General features: G+C 42.6%; 1 protein-coding gene across 3 annotated transcripts; it reads right to left on the bottom strand.

Annotated features, from left to right (window-relative positions):
* Positions 1 to 600: 600 nt before the first annotated feature.
* Positions 601 to 25,878, bottom strand: nup210 (nucleoporin 210). Of its 3 annotated transcripts, none has more exons than XM_031845349.1 (40): positions 25,244 to 25,878; positions 24,804 to 24,943; positions 23,260 to 23,391; positions 22,509 to 22,605; positions 22,181 to 22,331; positions 21,627 to 21,759; positions 21,336 to 21,494; positions 20,250 to 20,318; positions 20,041 to 20,147; positions 19,453 to 19,593; positions 19,209 to 19,346; positions 18,850 to 19,005; positions 18,330 to 18,528; positions 17,304 to 17,449; positions 16,100 to 16,318; positions 15,196 to 15,369; positions 14,390 to 14,582; positions 14,024 to 14,130; positions 13,480 to 13,584; positions 12,856 to 12,957; positions 12,078 to 12,206; positions 11,729 to 11,856; positions 11,512 to 11,647; positions 11,351 to 11,413; positions 10,718 to 10,897; positions 10,553 to 10,633; positions 10,279 to 10,410; positions 9,842 to 10,000; positions 9,431 to 9,522; positions 9,123 to 9,297; positions 8,369 to 8,544; positions 7,162 to 7,382; positions 6,673 to 6,809; positions 5,901 to 6,015; positions 5,204 to 5,350; positions 3,958 to 4,208; positions 3,668 to 3,872; positions 2,763 to 2,885; positions 2,382 to 2,459; positions 601 to 1,791 (listed from the first exon to the last, which is right to left on the bottom strand). In XM_031845349.1, exons 1-40 carry the CDS (start codon positions 25,408 to 25,410, stop codon positions 1,697 to 1,699), a joined length of 5,658 nt encoding a protein of 1,885 aa, XP_031701209.1. In that variant the 5' UTR covers positions 25,411 to 25,878; the 3' UTR covers positions 601 to 1,696. The 3 variants fall into 3 exon arrangements, with proteins under 3 accessions (XP_031701209.1, XP_031701211.1, XP_031701212.1); XM_031845351.1 differs by having other exon boundaries at positions 2,763 to 2,882; XM_031845352.1 differs by lacking the exon at positions 21,336 to 21,494 and having other exon boundaries at positions 20,250 to 20,384.
* Between the last annotated feature and the right edge of the window lie 41 nt (positions 25,879 to 25,919).

Below are 25,919 nucleotides of genomic sequence, written 5' to 3'. Positions count from 1 at the left end.
TGTGTGCACCACGTCAGACTGGGATGAGAGTACAGGCTTTGGGATAAATGGGAATTCAGCCATCGCATACACACAAAATCTTTCTGTAAAGAGGAACTTTACATTTACCTCGCTTGCTTTACTAATTCAATTTCTTGTTCTGCAATCAGTTTTCTTAAGATGCCTCTACTGAGCATTTACATGTGTTTTTTCACATACACACAATAAACCAGAGTAAGAAATAGTCAACAATGAAACTGTGAAAACTTCAGAAAAAAAGTAATATTGAATAAGAGATGGATTAGATGTGAACAAGGAGGAAAATAAAGTGCATCACAGACGAGATAAATGAAACGGCACTGATGCAGAAAATTAATTCACGGATACGTTGAAAAATTGCAGGTTGAGTGGGTGTGAGTGACAGATTCAGTGTTGCAAGTTGAAGCAAAGCTAGAGTATTTAATTCAGACTGGATCTACATCTGTAGTTCAAGTTATTCAGAAAAACAAAAAGATGCTTCCTGTCCGGCGGTGGGAAGATGTTTGATGTTTGTTAAGTGTTATTTTAACGGTTCAAGTTAGAGTTATAAACTTTTCCGATGAATAATCACAAGACCGGCGCTGAACGTGATAAGTACAAACTTTAATTAGCAAAAGGCAAGAGCATAATCACACAAGCAAACAAACTTGCACATCTTCATTATGTGCTGAAAGCTGTTCAGATATGGTTGTAAAGCATGACAAAAAGAACAGCACTGAAACCATTTGATCATCACACACACTCGTCTTACAGTAAAACTGAATTTCACTAGCTAACATAAATACGATTCCTTGTTGAATACAAAAATATCACACTCTCTCTGCAGTCGCACAGTGCTGCACGAATCTCCTCCCGGAAATGTGTTCGGGTAAAAACAAATGTGGAAGAGAAACATCACATCTCAGAAATGACACCGGGTCACATTTCTTCTGCGCTGAAGCAACGCTGGGATAAAAGCTGAATGATGGTTCACATTCCCCAGCTGGTTCACAGTAATGAATCAAGCAGGAGCTGCATGCATTATGGCTCAAAATAAAACAGTAATGTTACGTAAAGAAATGCCCGGAACAATAATAAACCAACCTGTTCTCAGTTAGGGTTATGCACATTTGAAGGGTTCTTCATCTACGAGGTGGACGGCTTTCATGTCACAAAATGTATCGGCTACAACAAAACAAAAGTATGTTTCCCTCTCGGAAAAATAAACAGTTTCAATTTAAAGTTTTGTGTCGTACATGGACCTCCTGAGGTACCAGATTTTGCATTAAATATATTAAGTAGCACACAAGTAATGGGTGAACAAACACACAAAGCAACCTTATTTAAAGCACAAACTAGTGGTTTGTTTTTTGCTCTCCAAAATATGTCAGTTAATAAACAGAGCAGTTTCATATAAAAGCCATTTCTATGGAAAACCACAAAAAAAAGACACAAATGTTTCCACACACAAAAATATACACACAAAGAGAAAACAGCTCCGTTAACATCTGTCAGCTCTTAACTGATCCGCTATTCTGAAAATGAAGTTCCTTTGAAGCATCTGTACCAACGTGTGAGCACAACTGAGTGAAGCTGAGACTTTGCAGTCACATCCCTCAGCATTCGCACTGAGGGACAGAGGCACATTCAAAATGCACTGACGGCCTGTGGTGGTCTGCTTCTGAAGAACAGAGCTTTATCAGGACTTGTAGTCTGGAGAGTAGAGACGCGACCTGGGGCTGCTGTTCGGTTGTATCGTGCGGTTGAAGGAATTCATTACTGGAGAGTCCAAACCTGAAAAACAGCCACGTATAATATAGAGTAATAAATAGAGCGTCCGTAGCAGAAAGAGAAAATAATACAAACAAGAAATAAGTGGAGCAGTTAAGGCTGTTCAAATACGCCAGAGTTTAAAAAGAGACCACTTCCACAAATGAGCAGCCTCATTAGTAACTGTAACGTAGATCTCTACCAAACATACTGAAGCAGCCGGAGCTCTGGCTGTAAATCGTGATATCAAACAGCGCGGCAGAGACATTCACGATGTACCCCAGAGACTTGAGGACTGATGCAATGCCTTAATTCTTTTAACATCCAAATAAGCTTTAAATAACAATGGGCGAGGCGGCACTTCATCAAAATAAATCTATTCTCACTGAAATTGTCCTGGAGTTTGTCAGATACCTCTATTATCTTTAATCATTCATTCTCATTGGAGTGTTACAGCCTAGTGGCATCAGAGAACTTCTCTTTACTGCTTTAAGAACAAAGCCAGATGGAGATCAAGAAATAAAAAATAACAAAAGAAATCCTCTACCTACGCAAATCTATTTGAGGTTTCTTTATTTGCTTTACAGCCGTAGCGTCACAGTGAGGTGCCCTACCTGAGACGGGGGGCGGCGTCCTCTGCATGAAGGCGGGGTGATACGTTTGTTCCCTTGGGCTGAACACAGTGTGGAGGACTGCAGGGGATAAAAACAAACACATTTCAAAAACAAATCATCAAAGTGTCTGAAGAGCTCAGCATTTAAACTCTTGGGAATAACACAATTCCTTCACAACTTCTAGGTGCTTCAAGTTGTGAGCGCCATGGATGAAGACAGACCTGTCATATTATGACAATACTTCATTCTTGAAGGGACTTGTTTCATTCCTTTTGTCATGAAAGACAAAGCTGACCAAGCAAAGTTGGAGGCACTCAGTTTCAAATATATATAAAAGAACATGCATGAACATGCATTTCCTACAGTAGTGAGGTGACCCACCGATGATGATGATGGCTGTAGCGGCCAGCAGAGCGAACAGGGTGAAGAACATCATCTGGTAGCAGTTGATGAAGCTGTGCAGGGAGTGGCCCCCCTCAGTGAAAACAACTGGAGGAGCAGCTGCTGAGAGAGAGAGAGAGAGAGAGAGAGAGAGAGAGAGAGAGAGAGAGAGAGATAACAAGTCGTCAAAACCTCTTCAAAGCGCTGAGAACATACGACTCACTCATTAATGTCAGCTGATACAGAGTTTTACCTGTTGTCAAAAGAACTCAACGCAGAAAAATAGCTAAATTCTGAAGTTATGACAATACACATGTTGCCCTTTACTCTATTTCATGACTACTTTTTAGGGCTGCAAACTACTGTAACAAACATAAGGGACATTCTTTATTTCTGATATATGATCTGAAATCATCTATTCACAGATGAAATCATCAGTGTATAAGTGCAGCAGGACGTTCCTAGAATAACCAGTGTATGCCCCATTGTCCTCAGTAAAATACTACTAATGTTGATATCTTTGCCAACTTAAAATGAGGAAAAAAACTAGAGAGCAATGCTGAACGATTAATCAGGACAACAAACCCTCTGTGAAGTGATGTGACAGAGAAGTTAGAATAGTATACCATGGATGGAAAGCTTGTGGATAAAGACTCAGTCAGGCTGTATTACTGGAGGCACCAGGAATGATTCTTTTTCGGATTCGGCTACGTGGCTTGCATTGAAATGACTTGGGAGCGATAATGCATCATTTCAGATTTTTTCCAAACTTATTTCTGTTGAAAAAGGTGACAGTCCGACAACCTTTCCTGTGACCTCACTTACACATTCAGTATTCTTAAAACAACACGGCCTTGAGGCTTGAGGCCCAGTGCCTTGTCATTTGCATTGAAAGGATATCTCACCTAGCTTGGCAGCGTTGGGATCAGCCACTTGGATCAAAGAGACTGGGATGACGATACGCAGGCCGCCCGAGGTGCTGCTTATGGAGACGGAGGTAGAGACCGCTGCCTGAGGGTCCACGGCGCTGATGGTGTACTTTGAGAAACTGGGGAAGCCTTGGTGCACTTCACTCTCTTGGACAGCAATGTTGGGAGAAGCAGACACCACCTAAACAGGTGTGGAAAAGTGTTATACACATACTATATATACTTTGTTCTTAGATGTTCTACTAGAAGCGATCGCTTGGCCTGACCTCCGTGTTGGACAGGGCAGCAGCGGGGCCGTAGACGGTGAGTTCAGCTGATGGGTGCAGGTTTGAGAGCAGCAGCTCCGTCTGGTCGGAGTAGAGGCCCGGCTCTATGGGCAGCCTGGCGCCGTCTTGTTCCCCGGAGAAGACGCTGCCCTCCAGGCCGGCCCTCACCAGCAGGTTGGCCATGGACATGCTGAGCACACGGGTCTGTTGGTCCGTCATTGGCTGCAAGGTTATGGAGCATGTGTAGGAGCCTGGGGCAAGAATTCACAGAGGTGGAAGTGATGACTCAAGATGAATTATTGATGTGTGCATTTGGGACAAGAAATGGCAGCTAAAATACGTTGTTTTTCTTCTCTTTGTGCTCATGAAATAAGGGATGTGAATCATTATCTCTTCCCGTTATTGTGCACTACCATGAACGGAGCAAATAAAACATGTAAAAATATATGAGAATGACTATGGATCTCACAGTGTGTGATCCATCGTGTCAACGTGGACACTGTCAGGGAGGGTCATTTCACAACCAAATGCTTCCATTAGGACCTCAGTGGGATCCAGCTCAGTGGTTACAGCCTTGTATACACACAGTGAATGCCATCAGAGCTAAGGCAACAACTGGGGTGAAGTGCCAAACCCCAAACACAATTAGAGCAGTGCTTTCAGGCAACAGGGAGTCTCCTCGGTTCAATACATCACCTGGACACCTTTTATAGTCCCGGCTAAAGTCATTCCACGGGCAACGCAGATATCGATTCTGCTCTTGTAAATTGTGTTTTCCTGCCAGTAATGCAGAGCGTATACATAAACTGTGCACCCAGGTTGGATTTCAGAGTCATTTTATTTTGGAACACTCCTAAAAAGGTCAAAAATGATGTGAATGTCAAAAAAATAAGAAAATGTTTAAGTATGGACAGTTAAGAGGTGCTACGATGTAGTTTTCAACCAACGCCTTCAAAATGTACAGTTCGTGATCTAAATGTAAAAAGGAAGGACAGCCCCAAGACCAAAATTAAAGCTACAGGATTGAATCCTGCTAGGACGCCCAAATTAACACGAGTCATCTAAATCCAATCCCATCAGTGCTGCAGGAGTAAATAACGCCCAATGCACTGGATCTGAACATAATGACATGATTCAATACTGCCAAATGATGTGCGAATGCTCACAGCCTTTACACATATATAAAAGACTCTCTGCTTCTTTGACCATGAATGTACTCTCTGGTCTGAATTCAGATCTGCCTCACCGATGCTGGAGTCAAAGCTGGTGTGTGCTTTGAAGACGTCATTAGCGGGGAAGTCAATCGCATCACTGGTGAAGCTGAGATGGCAGCTGACAGAGGTTTCTGGCTGCAGCTGTGAGAGAGCTTCAGTCTGGGCAGAGGAGCAGGTTCCTGCATGGTAGAGCACACCGGCATCAGACACACACCCCTCTCTGCTTCATTATGAAATCAAGTCAACAGTTTAAGAGATAGATGAAAAGATTGATACCAATCTCATATCCGTCTATGAAACATGAAGCTAGCCAGCCGGTTAGCTTAGCACAAAGACTGGAAAAGGGTGGAAACCGCTAACCTGGCACTATCCAAAAGTAACAAAACACCTCTAAATCTCACTAATTAACACTTTGTACCTTGTTTGTTCGATTTTCCACTTTTTCTGTACAGATTAAACAAAAGAGATATATCGTGTTGAACACGGAGCTTTGGGGGGGCTGGTAGGTGGACTTTATCACCGTTGGACAGAGACAGACTAGCTGGCTCTCTCTCTTCTTCCAGTCTTTGTGCTAAGCTAAGCTAACAGGCTGAAGCTTCTTATTTACAATACAGACGTAAGAATCTTCTCATGTAACGCCCAGCAAGAAAGCAAATTAAGTGAATTTCCTAAAATGCTCAACTATTCTTTTAACACACATGTTTCCCTGAAACAGAGTTGGTTCAGTACCGATGAGGTTGCTTCCGCTCCCTCTGGTCGAGAGCAGGACTTTTGTTTCCTTGCCGATCCTCACAGGTGTCGCCTGCGCCGTAGCAGCCGTCTGTGTCGCTGCTTCAACGACCACCTACAGAACCATACGGAGAGAGAGAAAAGAGCCAATAAATCCTCAGACCATTCAGGTGTGTGCTCGAATGAATCACAATACATCCACAACTAACTGTTTACATCAATCACACCAGACAGTGAAACTAAACTCATTAAAAACAGCCAAGTGTTGAACGTGACATTATGGCTACACCTTCATTCAGTCCATTTCGTTAGAAGGCTTGTCAGCACCTTTCTGTCTGAGATAAAACACCTTGCACCAAATCACATCACTTATTGTTCTACTAATAGGAAATATTCATATAGAATGGTAAGTAACATTCAGCTCAGGAGCATGACCGGATAGAGCCCATTAATCCCTTCCACACTCCATCATGTATGAGAATCAACAGCCTTAATTAGGCAGAAACAATGAGTTACTGAAAGGTGATGATGGATATACTATACAGCTGTTGTATTTCTGTTCTTATGATATATTGCTGAAGGACTGATGCACTGGTGGAGAAGAACAGAGATGTCGACAGTAGACATAAAGAAACCAGAGAGGCGTGCCGTGTGCATAATTACAACACGTTTCTTGTAGCTCATTCATCACAGTCGTCATTACAAAAAGGGAAACGGTCCGTCAGTGAAGCATGGCGGCTAAGATAGTAAGTTCAGCCTACATATAACATACCTCTCTGTACGTCTTCAAAACACCAGGTATCTCGTAGTACACGGTAACTGTCCCAGAGTCTCTGGCTACTGCTGCACCACTTTTAGAGTCCACCTGAAGAACGCCATTAGCCGAGGAGCTCCAAGTCCCATGAACACCTGCAGGGACGGGAAGATATGTCCAGCTTTAATATAAAGAATATGCAAGCTAAAAAAAGCTAAAGATCTCTACTAAAATCAAAATGCACTTAGGATAAATAGGTTCCTAATACTTAAAAGAAAATTCAATAAAATGCAGCATCAGACATATTGTGATTCCACTTAATCACAGTGAAGAAATACAATAACATTTAACTGCATAAAGATTGTTGAGGAACAAAAAAAGCAGATAATACAAGGCTGTCATCGTTGGAGTGCCAAATCTAAAGTATGAACCTTCTAAAGGTCTTTCTGGTCAAAATTGTTAATTTCTGATCAATTAGACATTTACACAGATCAGCACGTCTCTCACCATCTGGGCTGGTTAACTGGGCAGTGAAGCAGACCACATCCCCCACCACCAGGCTGTGGGCCTCATCCGGGTGAATGGCGTGCCCGACAGGAAGTGGAACGTAGTCGGCCACACCCACGTTCTCACTGTCCCACACAGCAAGAAGAGTGAGGCCCACGTTGATCGTCCTCACTGTCAGAGTGTGGTTACCGGGCCCCACCCCCACCTGCACCAAGTCATCTCTGCAGGTCAGAACAGAGGTACAGGATGAATTATTATTCATCAACCTATCCTCTAATACAATTCATTAAGAGACATCAAATATGGGCTGATGGGAAGTTATTGTAGCTTCAGGAACAAAGACTACACCTAATTTCTCTGCGACACCCTCGGGCCCGTCATTTATCTCCATTTGACCCTCCGTTCGTCCTCTCGTGCTCAACCCCTCGAGTCCTCGCATCTACAACCTTTATTCATTCCCCCGCTCCTTAACGGTCGCTCCAAGGAACTTATTTGCAAACATAGATAGCACTGTCGTTATTAGAGAGCTTGCTATGCTATTACTATTAGGCATGCTTTGTAAAAAACGGTCTCACATTCTTAGTTCAGTGGTGTTTTTTACCGCTTATTGCAATTACAACCTCCTATATATTTATCTTTTTTCCCCTGAAGGAATGTTTTGCTTTTTGCTTCCGTCTCCAAAGAATCTGTTCTGAACAAATAGGGCCAAACTGCTTCCCCCTCAGATAGCAGTAAAATCCAATGGGCTCCTTGAAGAGTGGGATCTAATCACAGACCAGCCCCTTTAGTCCCACGGCTACTTTACCACTCTGACTTTTATACTTTTTACCCCAAAATTGTCTGTCAGCACCTGGAGAAAAAGGTAATAGAATCAATTTATTGTGCAGACAGATGAGGGAGTCCCTCATCGGGAGGGCAGCAGTGCTCCGCCCTGCCCAACACTCCTCCCATTCATTTAGCACTCACTCGGGTGGAAACAACTCCATCTGAAATGAGGTTGAAGGAACAGCCCAGTAAATGAATGTGGTGAACTGCTAGTGCAGCCTGCCATGTCCTCTACTACCCTGGTTATACTCTACAGATATTGATAGAAAGTCATAGATGCGTCACTCATTGAGCCTCACCGTTTATGAATGGATGAATTATGAAGGTTAATAACAGAAACATACTGAGTGTTAAAGTAGCTATAGAGTGAGTGTTAACAGACCTGTTTGTGGAAAACGTGAGGTGGGAGTTGGAGCTGTGTAGGGCTTCTCCCGTGCTGGCATGAAAGTGGACAGTGAAGGTGAGCACTGTGCCCAGGGGCAAGGCTTTCAGGCTCTCCCTGGTGTGCGTGTAGAGCACCGGACTGGTACTGAAGCGCACATAGGACACAGGCACCACCTGAGGAATGAAGGGAAGAACCAGAGTCACACTCAGTAAGTGCAGGGACAATGTCAACTGTCATTTCAAGGGTCAGTACTACTGTTAAGACCATTGGTTTACATAGAACAGGATCGCCCAATAACTATGTATTTTGCCCGGAAACGTAATTGTCCTGCTTGTCTTAGTCAAATCAGAGGCTATGCAACGGTTCAAAGTACAATTTAACTCCCCTTTCATCAAATTCTTAAATCATTTTACCATTATATTTGACTTTGATGACATGTGGGGCAAACTAAGACAAATGATTGCTTCGTATTACTTTAACATAAAAATATAGGATATCAGAATATGCCTTATATATTTTTGCTAGGTCAGAACATATGAAAAAATAACAGAAAATGGAAGAATTCTATATAAAACTGGAAAACAAAAGAAATCATAAACATACATGTGAATGTCTCCGATATTAAGACAACTATTGTTCTCCAAACATCCATTGGTGTTCTTGAAATCGACTTCACTTTGAATACCCAGAAGATACCGCTTTTAAAACCTAAAATCTGAAACACGCTTCAGGCAGCGGCTCTCAAACGGACCTTCAAAGCAAGGAGGACGGTTTGATTGACACCAAAGGACTCTTGCGAGGTGATCAGCAGAGAGGAGATGCCAGTAAGAGAGCCAGAGAAGAGGAAGCCCTTATCATCCACTTGAGCGATGACAACCTGGTCGGGGCAATCCAGCATCCGGTAAGAGAGAGCCCCCACACCGTCCCTGTGAGACATGCAGAGACACAATGGCATCAAGTTATGCAAAGGTTTCAGGTTATTCTGCGATGAAACTTGTTGGGGAAATCCACATGCTTTTAGAGTAGACAGAAGCTACTGTGCAGGCACTTGTTACTCACCTGCTACTTTGGAGTTTGAGGGCTGAGTTTGGAGCCATCAGTAACTCCCCAGCCTCTACTTCAGGATTAAGCATGTGTAGCTTGTCATAGACCTTGATCAAAGCAAAATGTTGAAACTTCAATTAAAAAGAGGGCTTTAATCGTTCTTTGGTGTTTAGGGACACGAGACATGTCATAGTTTAATGCAGTTTGAAGCTGGATGCATTCAGCTTCGACTAATCTGCAGTCTTATCGCTTCACATAGTTAACAAAGCAGCAGGGGGACACGGTCATGTTATGCAACGCAGTCCATAACAGTGGTCTTTATGAAATATCTGCACATACAGTATGTATAAGTCTGGTGCTCAGGACACAGAGATACAATGTTTAGAGCGATGCCTGTTTTCAGGAGATGTAGCCACAGTGCTGTACCTGGATCTGGATCTCATCCTTCAGCTCCTGTAGATCCCCCACTAGCTGCCCAGCATTGGGGTCAGTAACTCTGAGCACCACCTTCAGCCCCGTGCGCCCTCTCGTTCTTCCAGTCACCCTCATGCCAAAGTTGTGCTCTGACTGCAGCTCCACGTTAGCCTGAAGGAGACAGGCGCCAATATGACGACGGCAAAAATAGCAGCGGCAAATTAAATAAAAGGGCAACAGTGATGAGGAAGCAGGAACAAGGCAGGGGCTGACAAGGAAGCGGAGACGAGGCAGATTCTGTTTATTTTTAATCATAATGCAATGCTGGGACAGCACATCTTAAATCAATCTGATAAAAGGATCAAAGGGACAACATGAGACAAAAATAGAATCGGTTCAAGGGCAGAAACTGCATGCGATATCAAAAGAAACAATCAAGAGCAGGGTACCTCAATGTGTCTTGGCTGGACATCCAGAATGTCTCTCTTGGTGGTGGACCAGGTGAAGGTGAGGCCAGGCACAGCATTGCCAAAGGAGAAGGGTGTTTGACTATTAGTCAGACCCATCACATATACGGGCATCTAGAAAAGGAAAAGAGAAGGTGGTTAGTGAGTACAATATTGCCCATAGAGAGAACTCAATTAACTGTCTTACAGTTAATTGCAGTGCTACTGCAAGAAGGAATTCTTAGGTTTGGGGTCATTTTCTACAAAATATTCCGACCTGTGCCCTTGTCTTCATTCTTGTAATAGGTGCTCTGATTCGAATGGCCGTCAATCGCACAACCTCAACTTCTACTTGATCCTGTGGACACATGATAATAAGCATTTTATTGTAAAATCTAACTGGGCGATACGCTAGTCCACATTACTATATCTACATATTTACCTGAGACACAACGACTAGTTTCCCAGTCTCGGCATCAACAGCCTGGACCAGTCCAGTCACAGTGACGTTACCAATGGTAGCACCCCTGACATGGCCAATGCCATTAACAGAAGCTACGTCCTCATTGGAAATAGAGAAAAGGATATTGGACTGAGGCTGAGGGCCACCCTCAGATGTGATCTATAGAGGACGGCAGGAAGGAAAAGAAGAAAGAAATGAGCATGACTCTTACATGACTGATCTTGACACACTGACAATTAAGACAACAGCTTTCATCAATACAAGGTCTGATAATAATGTGCTGAAAGACGTTATCCTTTATGTATTAAAAGTACTGGTGGATATCTGACACGACTAACGTGCAGTGCATGTGTATTACTGAGTTTAATGATCAGCAGTTAGGAGGCCTCTTGGATGGATGGTAAATGCTCTCAAATTAACGCACAAGTTGAGGAAAATGAAAGGCGAGCTGGATGTTTAAACCAAGAGCTATTAGGCTAAAATTATCTTCCAGAAGATTTCTGGCAGGAAGCTCTTTTGTAAGATAAACCGAGGACCAGATGAACTCTTCTGGCAAGACGAACTGAGGCCAGCTGTTTCCAGACAAAGCTTAAGAATCAATATTATACATACTTGCAGCATTGCTCCAATTAGCAGGGTAATTTTCCTTGGGATGAGTTTGAACGGTGGGAATACCTAAAAGTAAAAAGAAGAAAAACACGTTATATAAACATGTGTATGCAAGAGTCAAACTTGGAATTGACATTTTAGAAATTCACACTGAATTATTATACCTCAATTTGCTGAGGTGCAGATGCAATTTTTCTCCCATTTTTATCCACTACAACAGCTGATAGCGCGGTCTGACCAATAGAAGCACCTTTCACCACGAAAACAGCTGTATCAATTTCAGTGGACTCCACTAATATTCTGCAAAAGAACAAAAAACACATTTAGGAGTGTACATGAAGCCTCATCCTCAACCCAAACAACAGGTTTCACAATACTTACTTTAGAGAGACGATTGCAGAAGCTGCCTTGAGTTTAAGATTCATGAAACGGAAATAGCTGGCTGGGAAGGGCTTCTTATTATCGTCCAAGACTCTGACATAAGCTTTCACAGATTTGCCAATCTCCACCTGTAATACAGACGAATGGCATCATCCATTAGGGAAATAGTCCTTTTGGTTCACAGGCAGGGCAAAGCGAATGATGCTAACTCAAGACAGGCTTTTATGAAAATTGGGAAGGCATGTGCTAGAAGCAGACGATCATAGTGTTTAGACATCATTTTAGGAATGTGTGATACTGATAATAGGGATCATCTAACCCAGCTGTGGAAACGGGCCCTGAAACTCACCTTGTCAACGACTCTCACGTAAACTTCCAGGATGTCAGAAACGTGCACTGTGGCTTTGGCAGGTGCTGGAAATGCCAGACAAAGGTCATGAACCATCACCGTCACCTCCCCTGGGTGTACGGGAGAGACCTGGAAACACACAGCAAATCAAAGGGATCATTCAACTCAGAATCAATGGAGAAGTTTTGAGTAGTGGTGCACTTTAATCCTTAATCCCGATTGGTTTATGGATTAAAGTAGACCTTCATGGATTTACTGGAAATCCTTAGTATGATGTACAATATCATAATTATGTGTTCCCGTGAACATAGTTTTAATCTTACCCGAATCGAAGGTATAAAGACAACAGGTGTCGTAAACTGTACAGATTGTAAAGCCCCTTGAGGGAATTTGTGATATTGGGCTATCTAAATAAAATTTACTTGACTTATTTGTGAAATACATACAGTCTGAAATGTGTCGCGTGAGTTAGCTAGCTAGCTAGCTTGGCTAACGGTACTTTGAAAATGTGAGGCTTACAGTGTGGGCGGTGTGCAGACCTAGGGTTTAAAGTGAACCACTGTTTAAAAAAAAGAAAAGCTTTAGCTAGCAGAAACTAGCATTTGCTCTAGCACTATTTCCCCCCCGAATAAGTTCACTATTCAAGAAGGTACCAGTTTATATTGAAACTGTGCAAAAACTCAGAAGTTCCCAAGCTTGACATCCCTTGAAAATCTTTCGGAAATTGACCAGAAATGTCACGGCCCTTTGTAACCCTCGTCCAGATGTTGCGTCTTACCTGAGCTGTTCGTTGGGCCTCCTGGAATACCACGTTCGCTATCCCTTTAACACTGGTGTTGACAAAAAAGTGCCCGGATCCTTCTCGCAGGGCCAAGTTCGCCTGGAAAACGAAACACAATGAATTCCTTGTGACAAAGTAGAAAATCATTTGAAGACTAAAATGATTACATATTGTTGGGAGATTCAGAAAACCACCCCAGTTCACTGTCATTTCTTTTTCCTGACAGCCATGGCCTTGCATGAGACATCAAAGGGGACCTCTGACCACACTTGGTCTTTAAAATCCTCTTACACAGGTCACTAGCTGTTATTTAACCCCCACACCTGCCAAACACAGCTCCTATATCAGACAGGATTAGGAGAGGGAGGCCCACTGAGGGAGGAGGTACATAAGACTCCACGGTGCCCGGAGCAATGATTACCAACATTTGGATTCATTCAGTTGTGATTCAATTAATTTCCATTTATGCTCTGCTTGTAAAGTAATAAACTTTACGATGAAATATCAAATGCAGTTTTACTTTTAGTAAAACAAGCTCACGTCTCCGTCAGTTTTTACGCTTGCAGGGGTAAAGAGATGGTATGTACGTGATGCCTCAGCATTGATCAATGTGTCCCTTACCCGCACATCTGGGTGGTTGTATATGGTAACTATTTCAGGAGAAACAGTCACATCTTCAACCAATAGGAGCTCCAGAGTGGCTGAGACAGGCGTCAAGGTGACATACTGTACAGAAGAAGAAGGAGAGTTGAAAATGAATTAGTGTTATGGTTACAAATGTAAATATTATACCAACATACAATACAGTATGTTGGTTTTGTCAGATTATGAAGGCAAATCTGTGTGTATGAATGGAAAAAGGAAGTAAGATGAAGCCGGAACAGACCAAAAGAAGCTTAATTATCACTTGTAGGCGCATGTTTATTCAAAGAGGATTACTGCCCACTGACTCCAAACTACACATGTATTTAAACAGACATCATCTCTTTCACAGTCACATCTTCAGTCAATCAAAACAAAACTCACCCGACATTCATCTGACTGAGAGCAAAATGTTCACAGATCAACAGAGCATTATACAGATATTTTGAGTAACGTTCAGCTGCTTCTGCTTTTTAAAGGGAATGAGAAACTTTGACATCATCTTAGTGGTGGAGTCACTTACTGGACTGGGTACTTTGGCTGCTGCGAGATGTAAAACCTGGTAACCCAGAGCTGTCACCGTGATGGCAGCAATGCCTGTTTGATGATGGACAAGAACCGTCTGTCGCCCTGCCACGGATAACAGAAACAAAACAGCAATTAAAACACACAACAATCCAAACTTTTTGTCATCACTAATCTATAGAAACAGACAGCAAAAACAAAAAATGTATTCCCAGTAGTAAGTGAATGCATCATTCCCCGTCTGCCCCCGCTGTCTTAGAATGAAATCCTGCCTCAGCTTTCTCTCCGGCCTTTGCCTCATTACTTTCCTAAACAAAAGAGTTAAGTTTTGCCGACAACCCACTATCCAGTCACGATGCTTTACCGTGAAGCTTCATCTGTTTGTTGTCATCCTCGAACAGCTGCAGCTCCATGGGTAAATTGGGTTCAATACTGGCCAGCGACACCATGGTCGATTCCCACAAAATGCTCAGAGAGCTGAAGTTGTCGAACTTTCTTCCTTGTTGATCAAAAGCAGCCAAATCCAAAATGGGATTACGGTAATTTGAAACAGGTACCTAGAAAAAAAGGTGGCGTGATCAAAACATTCAGCTTCCATTCCAAAAAACACATTAATAATCACTCTCATCATTGAGTTATGGGTACTCCCTAACAATCTTACAGGAGCTTAAGTGTGTTCGTATTTTTTAAGTTCTTCAATGTACACTAAAGTGTTCAACAACACAAAGGCTCCGTAGCCTAAACCGAGACAGCAAACTTTATTACTCATTTCAACATCGACAAAGGCAGCGCAGACCAGATCCACTCCTTCCGTCATTACCTTTCACAATAAAAGCCCGGGACATATACTCTGTTCCACAGAGTGTTTACATTTCACTAAAAGGAAACTCAATAAAATAGCTTACAGTAGCTTAGGCTTTATACAACAGTTTAGCTCAGATAGATCTGCTCTGGGTCAATAGGATAGTTGGTCCTCTGCCTGCGTTAATCAATTGAATCCTTATTGAAATAGTGTTGCAACTCACTAATCTGCATCGCTGCCTGTATGAATATTTTCAGGTGAGTAGTTCGCACTCTCGTGTTGTTTATTCGTCACGCCTCTAGTGTGTAAAAGGCCTTCAGGCAGCAATGTGAAGCTAGTTGACCCCCGTGAAGGGACCGCATACACACCACTTGTTTGTTCTGCTGCAGCAGCGGGCAGGTCAGGTCCAGCTGTGGGCTGGAATAAACTGGGACCAGGGTGAGGCGAGACGGAGGGGCGCACACAAACTTCACCACCGCCGGCTCCACGGCAGGATAAGGGTTGGTCACGCTGACCTTGTTTCCCACCATCACCTCCAGCACCTGAAGAAAAACAAGACGACAACTGAAGCGGACAACTAAATACTATAGTCGTAACTATTGGGAGCCATCACAGTAATGCAGCAAGGACACGATCATGAATAACTATTGGTGGATTATAAAGACAGTATTTCAAGCTATTGCATTTATTCTCAAGGTGTAGGAAGTTATGAAATCTAACCGTGCAATTTAGGTGAAGGCTGAAGCTTATCATCCCCAAAAGGTTTACAAAAACAAAAGTCCAAAGATTTCACACAAAATATTAATAATCGCAGCTTTTTTTTTTTTTTTTATAAAATCGGCGTCATTTCCAAAGTCAACCACTTACTTTCAATTCCTTGGTTTAAACAAACCAATTCCCCTAAAGTCATACTTGCTCTTTCTAATTTCAAACAATCTCTGAATGCAGTTAGGATTTGTACATTATAAACTAGATCACAATATCTTACAGCATGCAGATTTCTCTCTTAACTTTTCTTTTCTGTGTCTGTGTGTGCACACGACCCAGAAGTCTCATACCCTGTTATGGGGGTCGGCATGGCCTTCACCTACGCTAATTAGGATCAACTGGCTCAAGCCTTCAATTTATGAGAACGATTGTATTTATCATTATAACACACGTTAGAACAATTCTGCGGTTTAAGATCATGTCGTTAGGACAATTGTCATAAACAAGAACAGACGTAGGAAGATTTTGGTGAGGGAGGCCCAATATGGTTTCATCAGATCTCACCTGCTCTCCCAGGGCCCTGCAGGTCGCTCTGACCCAGTGCTGGTTGTAGTTGTGAGATGAGGGACCAGTCGGAGTCAGGCTCACGCTGGCCTCATCCTCGGCGCTCAAGTGACAGAAGAACTTTGAGGGCTCTAAAACCCACGGCCGGGGCCCGCCCTCAAACAGCATGTCTTTAGAAGATCCCAGAGTCACCACGGCCACAGACACGGGGTCGATCGCCTGCCAAACAACATTATCTTATTATGAAATGTTGGAGCAGGACACTTTGGGAAAGAAATGCTTTTACAAATGTCAACAGATTTGGGGATCAAAATGTAAAAATGCAGAAAATAGATGTGCAAAATGTCATGGAGGGACATTTTGGAGACCAAAGGGAAAGATATCTCAGTCAAAAAAGGAAAGCAGGTATTTATGTACAGTATATCTGCTTGGACATTCTAGTGTTAAAGGGAACTTAACTGGGGAAATGTTCAGCTGAAATCCGCAGTATTTCACAGAAAAGCAACTAAATAGGGTCAACCTTTAGCTGCCAAGGCAAAACAAGTGAAGAAACAAAAAATATCTGCACTATTTTGAAGAATACTTCTCACTGCCATGATAAAAACATGACCTCAACAGTGGTGCATCAAACGGCATGTTACTGCACTGATAACCTGAATATAATATGCATGAAAATCACAGATATGGGGGGTTCAGGAGTGACAGAATGCTTCATGACAGAAGATCTGGTCAACTCATCATAATACACGTCATCAGTACCACAACAGTTGAAGTGATTTCTATTACTGCGCAGTGCTGGAGCCCAGGTGTAGGAAACAAATCAGTGTAGCGAGTGTACAATGCTTAATTAAAATGCAAAGAGGAAACCCAGGAGAAGATGTTTAATACCCGCTGATCATCGCATTCCTGCCTTGATTGTAAGGAGAGTCTGTGTGTATGAATGTGCATGAGTGAGTTTGTTTCCTTCAAAGAGAAAAAGCTAATTGGTATAAAAGCAAATCACAACAAAGACTTCAGGTAAAGTTTAAGATAATTACACACTGCAGCCTGGACAAAAGAAAAAGTGTAAAGTATTTTATTGAATAAACAACCGAAAAACTATCCACAAGGAAATTAATTCTGGAGGCCTTGAGAAATATGCAATAAGAGAGCAAAATGATTTGTTTTAAAAGTTCAAGATGAGCAAATAAACTGTTGGACTCACTCTGAGAGGAAGATAGGCAGCGATGGTGATCTTGACACTGAGATGAACGTTGCCGTGGGTGTAGCTCACAGTGAGTACGGTGTAGCCAGGGGCCAGGGCCTTGGCTCTCACCCCACTGCAGTGCTCCTGGCCGGGAGCCAGCCGCCCTGGATCAGGACAATGAGGGTCGGAGGAAGGCAAAGAGTGAGCAAGAATGCATTATGACAATGTACAAATAGCTCCAATAGTTCACTCAGGTGTACTCATTTGTCTTCCCTTCTTAAACCACACTGGAGTACAGAGAAGTATTGTTATATGTGCCAGCCCACGCTTCTGATTAATAATACAAGATTCCAAAACTAAAAACTGTGATTCTTGCTAACAGAAGAACTTTGAAAGAGATAAAACGTTGCAATGACAATCTGAAAGCCATGAAATCGTTAAAAGTTTCAGAGGGAGATGGAGAGGAACGTGCACATATAGTTTAGGTTTGTTCGGGTAACCGATTAATACAGATTTGTCTATAGGAGAATATAGTTTCTACAATTCTTCCTTCCATAATGTGAAACTGCAGTTGAAGGTGTGAACTGATGTTTTCCTCACACTTGTGCTTTCATGGGAAATTGTAGAGTTTAGGAAGATTACAATAATTATTTACATTTTCATAACCATTATTACTGCAATATCCCCCCCCCCCCCCAAACAACACACTCAGTAAGTAGGGCAGTAAACATGTTCAGTAGCAAAAGTGAGCAACATGATTACCCTCCTCACTTATGCTCACAACACATGCATGTTCAATTGGCCACAAGAGTCGTGATCAGTCATAACTCACATTGATTAACACTAAACAGATTGATCAATGAATGAGTGCCCTGAATGAGCATCCATTGGTTAGTGACCTTAACTAAATGCAAATCCATAATTGCAATCCATGAGTGAATTCACCCACAACACGGGATGACAGCAGACCAGCTGCTGAGAATACCGCATTCATGAAAATGTTGCTGCATCACAACATGGCCGCGTCAGATCAGCCGCACTCACCGTGTAGCAGTTGGAAGACGCCGTGGTTCTCCTCCTCAACATGCAGGGCGAATTGGGAGCAGTCGCTCAACATGACCCGCTCCTTCTCCACTTCCCCCAGGAGGCCGAAAATCCTGAGGGGCAGGTCCAGAACCAGGCCCACCCGGGCCTCGACTGGGCAAGGAGCGAAGTCCATGGCGACGGGCTCGACCACATACACCTGAGAGAAGAAGAGGGATGAGAGAGATTTAGATGGAGGGCTGGGAATGAGAGGAAAATGTAAATGTAAATCCCTTGGACCTATTTTTGTAGTAATCACTTTGAGAGTTTGAATGTTTAATCTTAAATATTTATAAGTGGATTGTGTGATGGATGAACACTTTACTCAAACTACTGTGCGTTAACGTGCTGAAGTGTAGTTTTGTTTCCTGAAATTTCGACACTTATCATGAACTATAAAAACCAGTGATCAAAGTAATCAGGATTATTATACGGCCATATTAGTTTTTTAACAGGTGTGTTGTTTCACAGGTCAACTTACCTTCATCTGGCCAAAGTGAAGCGAGTTGCGTAGATCATGAGCATAAACGGCACTGACGCCGATGTCGCTCACTGTTGTCATCACTCCTTTCACGGTCACTGTGGCCACAGCTGTGCTGGAGGAAGACCAGCTGAAATTTCCACTTCCTCCTGTCGCCTGCCACAAGCACCAGGAAAGAGAAGTCATCACATGCACCAGAAATACACCTCTCAGTGGTAAAAAACATTCATTTAGAGCTTTATGGCAAAGTATGAATATGAACAATAGCTAAAAACAAATTAAAAAAGGTGTCATGTGCTCAACGACAGATTAAAACCCCATTCAGGCACCAGGTTTTCATCCTGAAAAGGACTAATTACCTGTATTGTGTACTGATAAGCTCCAACCTTGGGCTGCCATGGAAATGTTAGAATACTGGGACTAAGAACTATAGGGTTGTAGATTTCTACATCCTGTTCATTGTGCACCGGGTTGGCGAGTGCATGGATCCTTCCAGTCTGAAACAGAGCAGAGGCCAACAGGAAATGATCCAAGAAAAGAAGCAGGAGGTAAACGCTCCAGCTCATTCAGACTGAAAAAGGTCAACGCTCCAAGTAAACTCACTTCATCCACAACAGCTTTGAGGGTTGCATCAATCAGAGTCAGGCCTTCTTTAAGCGCTTTGACCCGATGATACGACCCATTCACAGAAGACTCCAGGAGCTCCAGGTACTCGGAGGGGAAACCAGTGTCAATACGGACATTCTGCAGAAAATCAAGCACGCAGGTTATTAAACTACCTTTGTAGGACTCGAGAATAGAAGCAAGGCGTCAAAACTTTTACAGACTCAGGAGATATTTCTTAATGTCTATCAAGATTTTGATTTGTTTATACTTCAATGGTGACAGTTCTCTCATCACAGTTTTGAAATATTAGCTAAAAAAACTCATAGGTTGACAAAGGAAGGCTCAAAGTGCCCTAAATCTCTCTTTCTAATGTCTCCCAGATGTGTTTCAAAGATGTTAGTTTCCCACTATATAGGAACTAGGAAGATCCTATACAAAAAACTCTGTTATCTGAGCAACGCCACTGATAAAAACAAACCAGGCCAGACTTTATCTCAGATGAACACTCATTTGCATACAGCATGCATACAGATGTACAATTAAATGATTTAACACACAACAGTGACTTAACGGAAGCACACTTACATCAGACACGTGAATTTTGTTGCCGGATTTATCAAAGACTTCGATCAGGACATCATAAACTCTGCCTGTCTCCAGAACCCAGCTGTCTCCTGGATGAATTTTGAAACCTAAAAGTGAAATTACAATGAAAACAGAGGTTAGCTACATCTTTAAATAAACACTATGAAATACTTCCATCGTGTTTTCAATAGTAAGAGCCAGGAACAGACCTAGGTAGCCTGGTTCAACCACGTACAGAGTGCTGTTGGGCAGGCGAGACACTCCTTGCATCCGAAGGCCTAAGTAGATGCTGCTAAGGAAAGTTAGCATTGGACCATTGACGATGGTGGCTCTAAGCTTCTTGACTTTTGACAAATGCAGAATACTTCTCTTAGTACTTCTCCACTTCCACACAGATAAAAAACAAGATTCGCTGGTAAGTGCAGGACATTATTCACATTATACTGCCCCTCCCATTTTGTTTACTTCCGCTTCGAACGCAACTGTATTCGTTCTTCCAGTTTAGCGCTTGCAGCGTTGTAAATCAATGAATGCTATTTGGGAAAATGCAGCAGCTACACCGCTGCGATCGGATGGTTTGACACTACCACATCCATCAGCAATCATTGGCTGGGAGGACCACGTGTGGAAAATTGCCTGAAATCACATCCGAGGACATTTTTAATAACCACGGAATGTCTCTTGGTATAGATGGATCCTCTACAAGGAACCGAAGCTTATCGCTACACCCTCCAGTCGGAATCGGCATACAAAAACACATGTCAAGAGTGTTCTTGTAATTACTCTCACTGCCAGAAGGGTGACAGAGGTCTGCACAGAGTTTCATAAATACTACCTCACCTCCAGAGTGAATCAAACCAACCTGTCTGTCAGCTGGCCGGCTATCGCCAATATGTAATTCTTGATTGTTTTTCTTTTTAATACCCCATGGTTAAACATGCAGGGCAGTGAGAGTAATTACAAAACCACTGTTGATGTTCTTTTTGTATGCTGACCAGCTCCTCACAGCTCCAAAACAATCTGTGTAAATTTCCAAATAGGTGTTATTTGGATAAACTAATCACATATTGGGAATCTAAACAGTTACTTTCTCACCTTAAAAATGATTCAAATCAAATAAACAGTTTTTGGCTAATAAAAAAGGAAAATACGTTCAGCAAAGTAATCGCACTTCTGCTCTAAAATGGAAGTAAGATTATAAAATGAAGCAAAGAGGAAGCAGCCTGGTTCAGGCACTGAATAAGGTGAATAGCATCATAATAACAGCTACAGAGTGAGACTTGTCAGAAGGATACTCTTGTGATCCAGCAACACGTTGATGTGTCCAAGCTGAATTGCTGTAACTGTGGAGATACTTTGATCCAGACTGGCCACAGCAACGTCTGGGTTTCCATCAGTGCCAATCACACTGTTCTGAACGTGCAGTTCATACTGATCACAAGGCATCGAGAGCTCTGGACAAACACAACACGGGAATTAAACTGGTGCTCGAACGTTACCGGCTGTGAGTTTGCGTTAGAAACGGTACAGTAGCTATCGTAAAAGTCAAAATAATGGATTTAACTCCTCAGGAAACCGAGTCAGACCTGTGATCGTGCCCTGTCGTATCTTTAGGACTTTGTATCGGATGGAAGTTCCCGCCAGCAGGTAGACGTCATACGCAGGACTCAGCAGGATGTTCTCTAAAATCAAGAGTCTGACTTCTGCGGCGCCCACATCCTGTGGCACATTTACCATCGTTACAGAACAACAGCGCTTCAGCTTCCCGCCTTAACAAACCACAACACGCTGCCTGCAGTGTTCAATAATATAAATATATATATCAAACTTATACATTTAAAAATGGCAAGTGGCTCTTGGTTATTTCTTCAATATTCTATATAATATTACTAAAAATAACCTTTTGTTATCGGGATAATTTCTCAGGTAAAAAGTTAGCTTGATGACAACAATGGAGGCTAAAACTACTGCCGTGACATCATACATTAGGAAGGACTCATTACTAGCATGCAATATTTTGCTAATTTAGACGCCCGCTTGTCAGTACATAAGCTGTCACAGAGAGAGGGCACAAGCTAACTCATGACTGTGGAAATAAAGTGGATTATTTAAACAGTCAAGACATGCATCTTTTGCTTACCTTATACAATGACTCTTCTAATTTGGCCTTCAATTTAGCGTGTCCTGTTTTCTGTCCAGATACCAAAATAATATCGCCCTGTTTCCCGACACGCTCCATTTCAGATATGTGTCCAGGGGGTGTGTAGGTGGACTCTGAGAATTTAAGTACCCTTCAGTAGAGAAAAGAGACGCATCAGGACATACGTTTGAGACTGAACTCAGTACGGCACCTCGCATCTGACCTCAAAAGTGATTTGATTTCAGAGAAAGAGAAGCAAAGAAGTATCATCACACTACTTATCGGTGGAGTTTGAATGCAGTATTAAGACGGGGGGGGGGGAGCCTACCGTAATGAATTGTAAGAGTCAGAGAATCCATTCACATCTACATCTTTCACTAAGGTCCAGTCAAACACCAGACCAGCAAGGGTGCTGAAGGTGTTTCCTGCAACATAAAAAAAGGAAAAAGAGTCAGACCTGCTGTTTCTTTAACTCACAACTTTAAATCCAAACACATGTGAGCTTTGGTGAGGAGCACAACATCTTTGCACAGACCTTTCCACTTGTGCTATATGACCGAGGTCACTATACTTGAATGTATAATGGGTCGGGAGCACAATTGTCTGCGAGCTCCCGGCAGTCGAATTAGCTGCGACGAAACCAAAAGGCATTTCATTACAGGATACTTGCCGTCCTTTTTGCAATCTACTCCATCTGAAGAATCCCAAATGCACTTTTGGGCCGAAGCAAACTAAAACACAACAACAGGCCCTGGAGCCATCATCAGAAAGAGTCGGGCTGTAGCTGCAGCTCATTAAACTAAGTGTGTCTGCCTTAAATGGAACCAGTCCATTTAAGACAGAACTAACACAGCCACCTCACAGTAGCAGCCGAGAGCCAGCTCAGTCATTTCTCTGAGAAGTCTTTAGAGCAGCAGGTAAACAATACAGCATGGACATGTTGCAACAGGAGCACGGAGTAATATTGCAGGTACTGATGTAAATTATTGTTAATAGCCTGAGGGTGATATCTATCAATACTACCAGCAGCAGCATATAATGACAACCACTTAGTCCTGTGATGAGTCAGTATATGTCACCTTCAGAGTCCAGTGCATGGATTTTGAGTGCCAGTGGTGAGTCCTCGAGGTGCAGCTCTCTGGTGGTCGACACTATCTGGATATCACTGATGATGTCGACAATGGCGTCACACCGCAGTACATGTCCGGTAACTGCAAATGAATGGGGGGGGGGGGGGCAAAGCATCATATACAGAACACATACTGTATTTGTCACCAAACCAAGAAATTCTCAAAAATAAATGGCTTGGTGGTTAAAAAAAGGAGGAAAATTATTTGTTGTTGAGGCACAAAGCGGAACAATGTTTTATGCACATACTCTGATCTGGAAAAGGCAACGGAGAGCGAGAGCTTTGAAGCATCCTCTGCTTCGGGCACACCGCTCTACTGATAACAGTCAAAATCTTCTGGTCGGCTAAGTGGGCCGTTGCATGAGCGATAGATTATATCAGATTACATTTTGGTTAACCTTTAAACCAGTGGAGCGATGTTAGGCCACATTCAAAGTCAGCGATTGTGATCTGAACAGATAGTACATTAAATAAACTAGACAAAGTAAGACTAAGAGACATTTAACATGTACGGGCCAATGTGTCTGATTTTCCTTATTCCAAAGTAAATGCTCACAACTGCCATCGATGACTGGCCAACAGTGCCACAGGCAACAGATGACATCCAGCATTACACAACAGAGAGGAAGGAAGAATGAAAAAGTGTTGTGCAACAGAATGACCATTAGAATTCCTACTCTGAAGGGAATAAGAGCACAGACAAATATCACACCGTGTACTTAAATGTTATACCCTACATACTGTACCACGTTCGTTGGCTTTACCTACAGTAATAATAGCTTTTATTAATCCTTTATGTATTCTTGTAAAACACTTAACAGACTAGGCTTATGTGATGCTGCTCACGGCCTTCATTTTCATCTCAACTACACACCTGCAAAGTTTCGTGACTGCATCTTTGACAAAATCTGTCCACAGACAAACAGACATATGAGCACCTGGCAAAGTACTCAAAACCGCGACACACAGACGCACAACGTGAAAGCCATACCTGCCGTATATTATATATATATATTATTGTATAGAGGAGAGTGCTGCCGTGCACTCCCCTCTGTACAATAATGAATCACAACAATTTGTGGTAGTGATCGTTCATTCAGCTCGTAAAAATATGATAAAGAACATTTTATTAGTACTGATCTAAGTGCACTATTGACTTCAGATGCTCTGCTTTTGCACCATCTTGATCATAGTGCAAAACATGCATTTTTCAGAGAGCAAATCAACTGAGCACTGTGCATTCTCAGCATAACAAAAACACGAAAACCTGAACATGACAAAATCCTTTCCAGTGTATTTCCACTTAGGGACCTAGCATACACGCATGTCTGGAAATATTTCTGTCCACCTTTAATCTATATCCACTGATCCATTTACCCCCCCCCCCCCCCCAAAAGGGAACTTACAAAAAATACAACTGGACCAAATATGCACAAATTAATTCCCTAACTCTTGAGGTAGCTACTTGTGTTTACTAAGCAACCATGTATTTACCAACATCTTCGGCCAGAATGATGCTAGTCAGCCTGGAGGGATGGGTGGAGAGAGCCTGGAGAACAGCTCTCCTGGAGCAGCCTCTGCCGCTCTCTTCATCCACAGCCTGGATGCTGGCTACCTCTGGTCTGGTGGAAGACCTGGATGAGTACAACCAGAACAAATATATATATGTAGGTTATGCAAATAAGTGGAGTAGCAGTATAGCTCTTGGAGGGTTTCAGCTTCACTGTAAACATGGAGGTGTTAAAAGGTGAACACAAGAACAGCTAAGAGAAAGAAATCCAGGGTTAAGTTGTTTTAGCACACAGAGCCATGAACTGTGTAGTACAGTTATACTGTTTAAGTGTGCCATGTGGCCTCACATAGCCCGTGTAATATGACACTACTCCACAAAGCATGGCCTCAGCTCACCCTCCTCAGTTTAATGTTCTACTCACCATCTGTAGCAACCTTCAGTAGTTTCCAACGTGAAGTTAATTCTTGTACTTCTGGCGAGCGGTAGCAGCACTTTGGGAATATTTAGTTTCGAGGAACCGTTAACTCGAATAACGGTTATTATTAATAACAGCAAAGCCGACAACGCCGATAGTTTTAGCGAAATCATTTCCGTTTCATGAGATAAGCGGAGATTTATTTGGCAGCGATTGTAACGGTCGAATGAATGAATGAACGCTGAGTTTATCTACTAGCTAAACTTCTTCCTCCGTCATATTAAGTACGATGTTAGTGCAGTAGGAGTGGGTTTGTGGCTCTGAGACAGCTAACATCGCTACTGTAGCTATTTCAAACACACGCTGTTGGCTTCCTGCTCAGTTTCAGTTTGTGTCAATTGACAACGGACAGGAGGCACATGACGATAACAGTTAAGCTAACGTTACAATGTTCCTCAGTCCTCCCAATTCAGCTCCTTCCGCTTTGTTCATCCACGAAGAAACAAACAGCGACAGTTATTTTAAGTCCCCACGTTTTATATTACTGTAAACAGTTAGCAAACAATAACTTAAATATATATACACATACAAATACCCGCCATTAACAATAATTGGACTTTCAGTGGACATGCGGGAGTGTGTGAACGTCATAGACAGGACGGCAACGTGGAGGATGACGCTC

Source organism: Anarrhichthys ocellatus, unplaced genomic scaffold (genome assembly GCF_004355925.1).
Source record: "Anarrhichthys ocellatus isolate YVR2014 unplaced genomic scaffold, GSC_Weel_1.0 scaffold5, whole genome shotgun sequence".
NCBI classification, from domain to species: domain Eukaryota; kingdom Metazoa; phylum Chordata; class Actinopteri; order Perciformes; family Anarhichadidae; genus Anarrhichthys; species Anarrhichthys ocellatus.
This window is presented reverse-complemented; position numbering and strand designations above follow the sequence as displayed.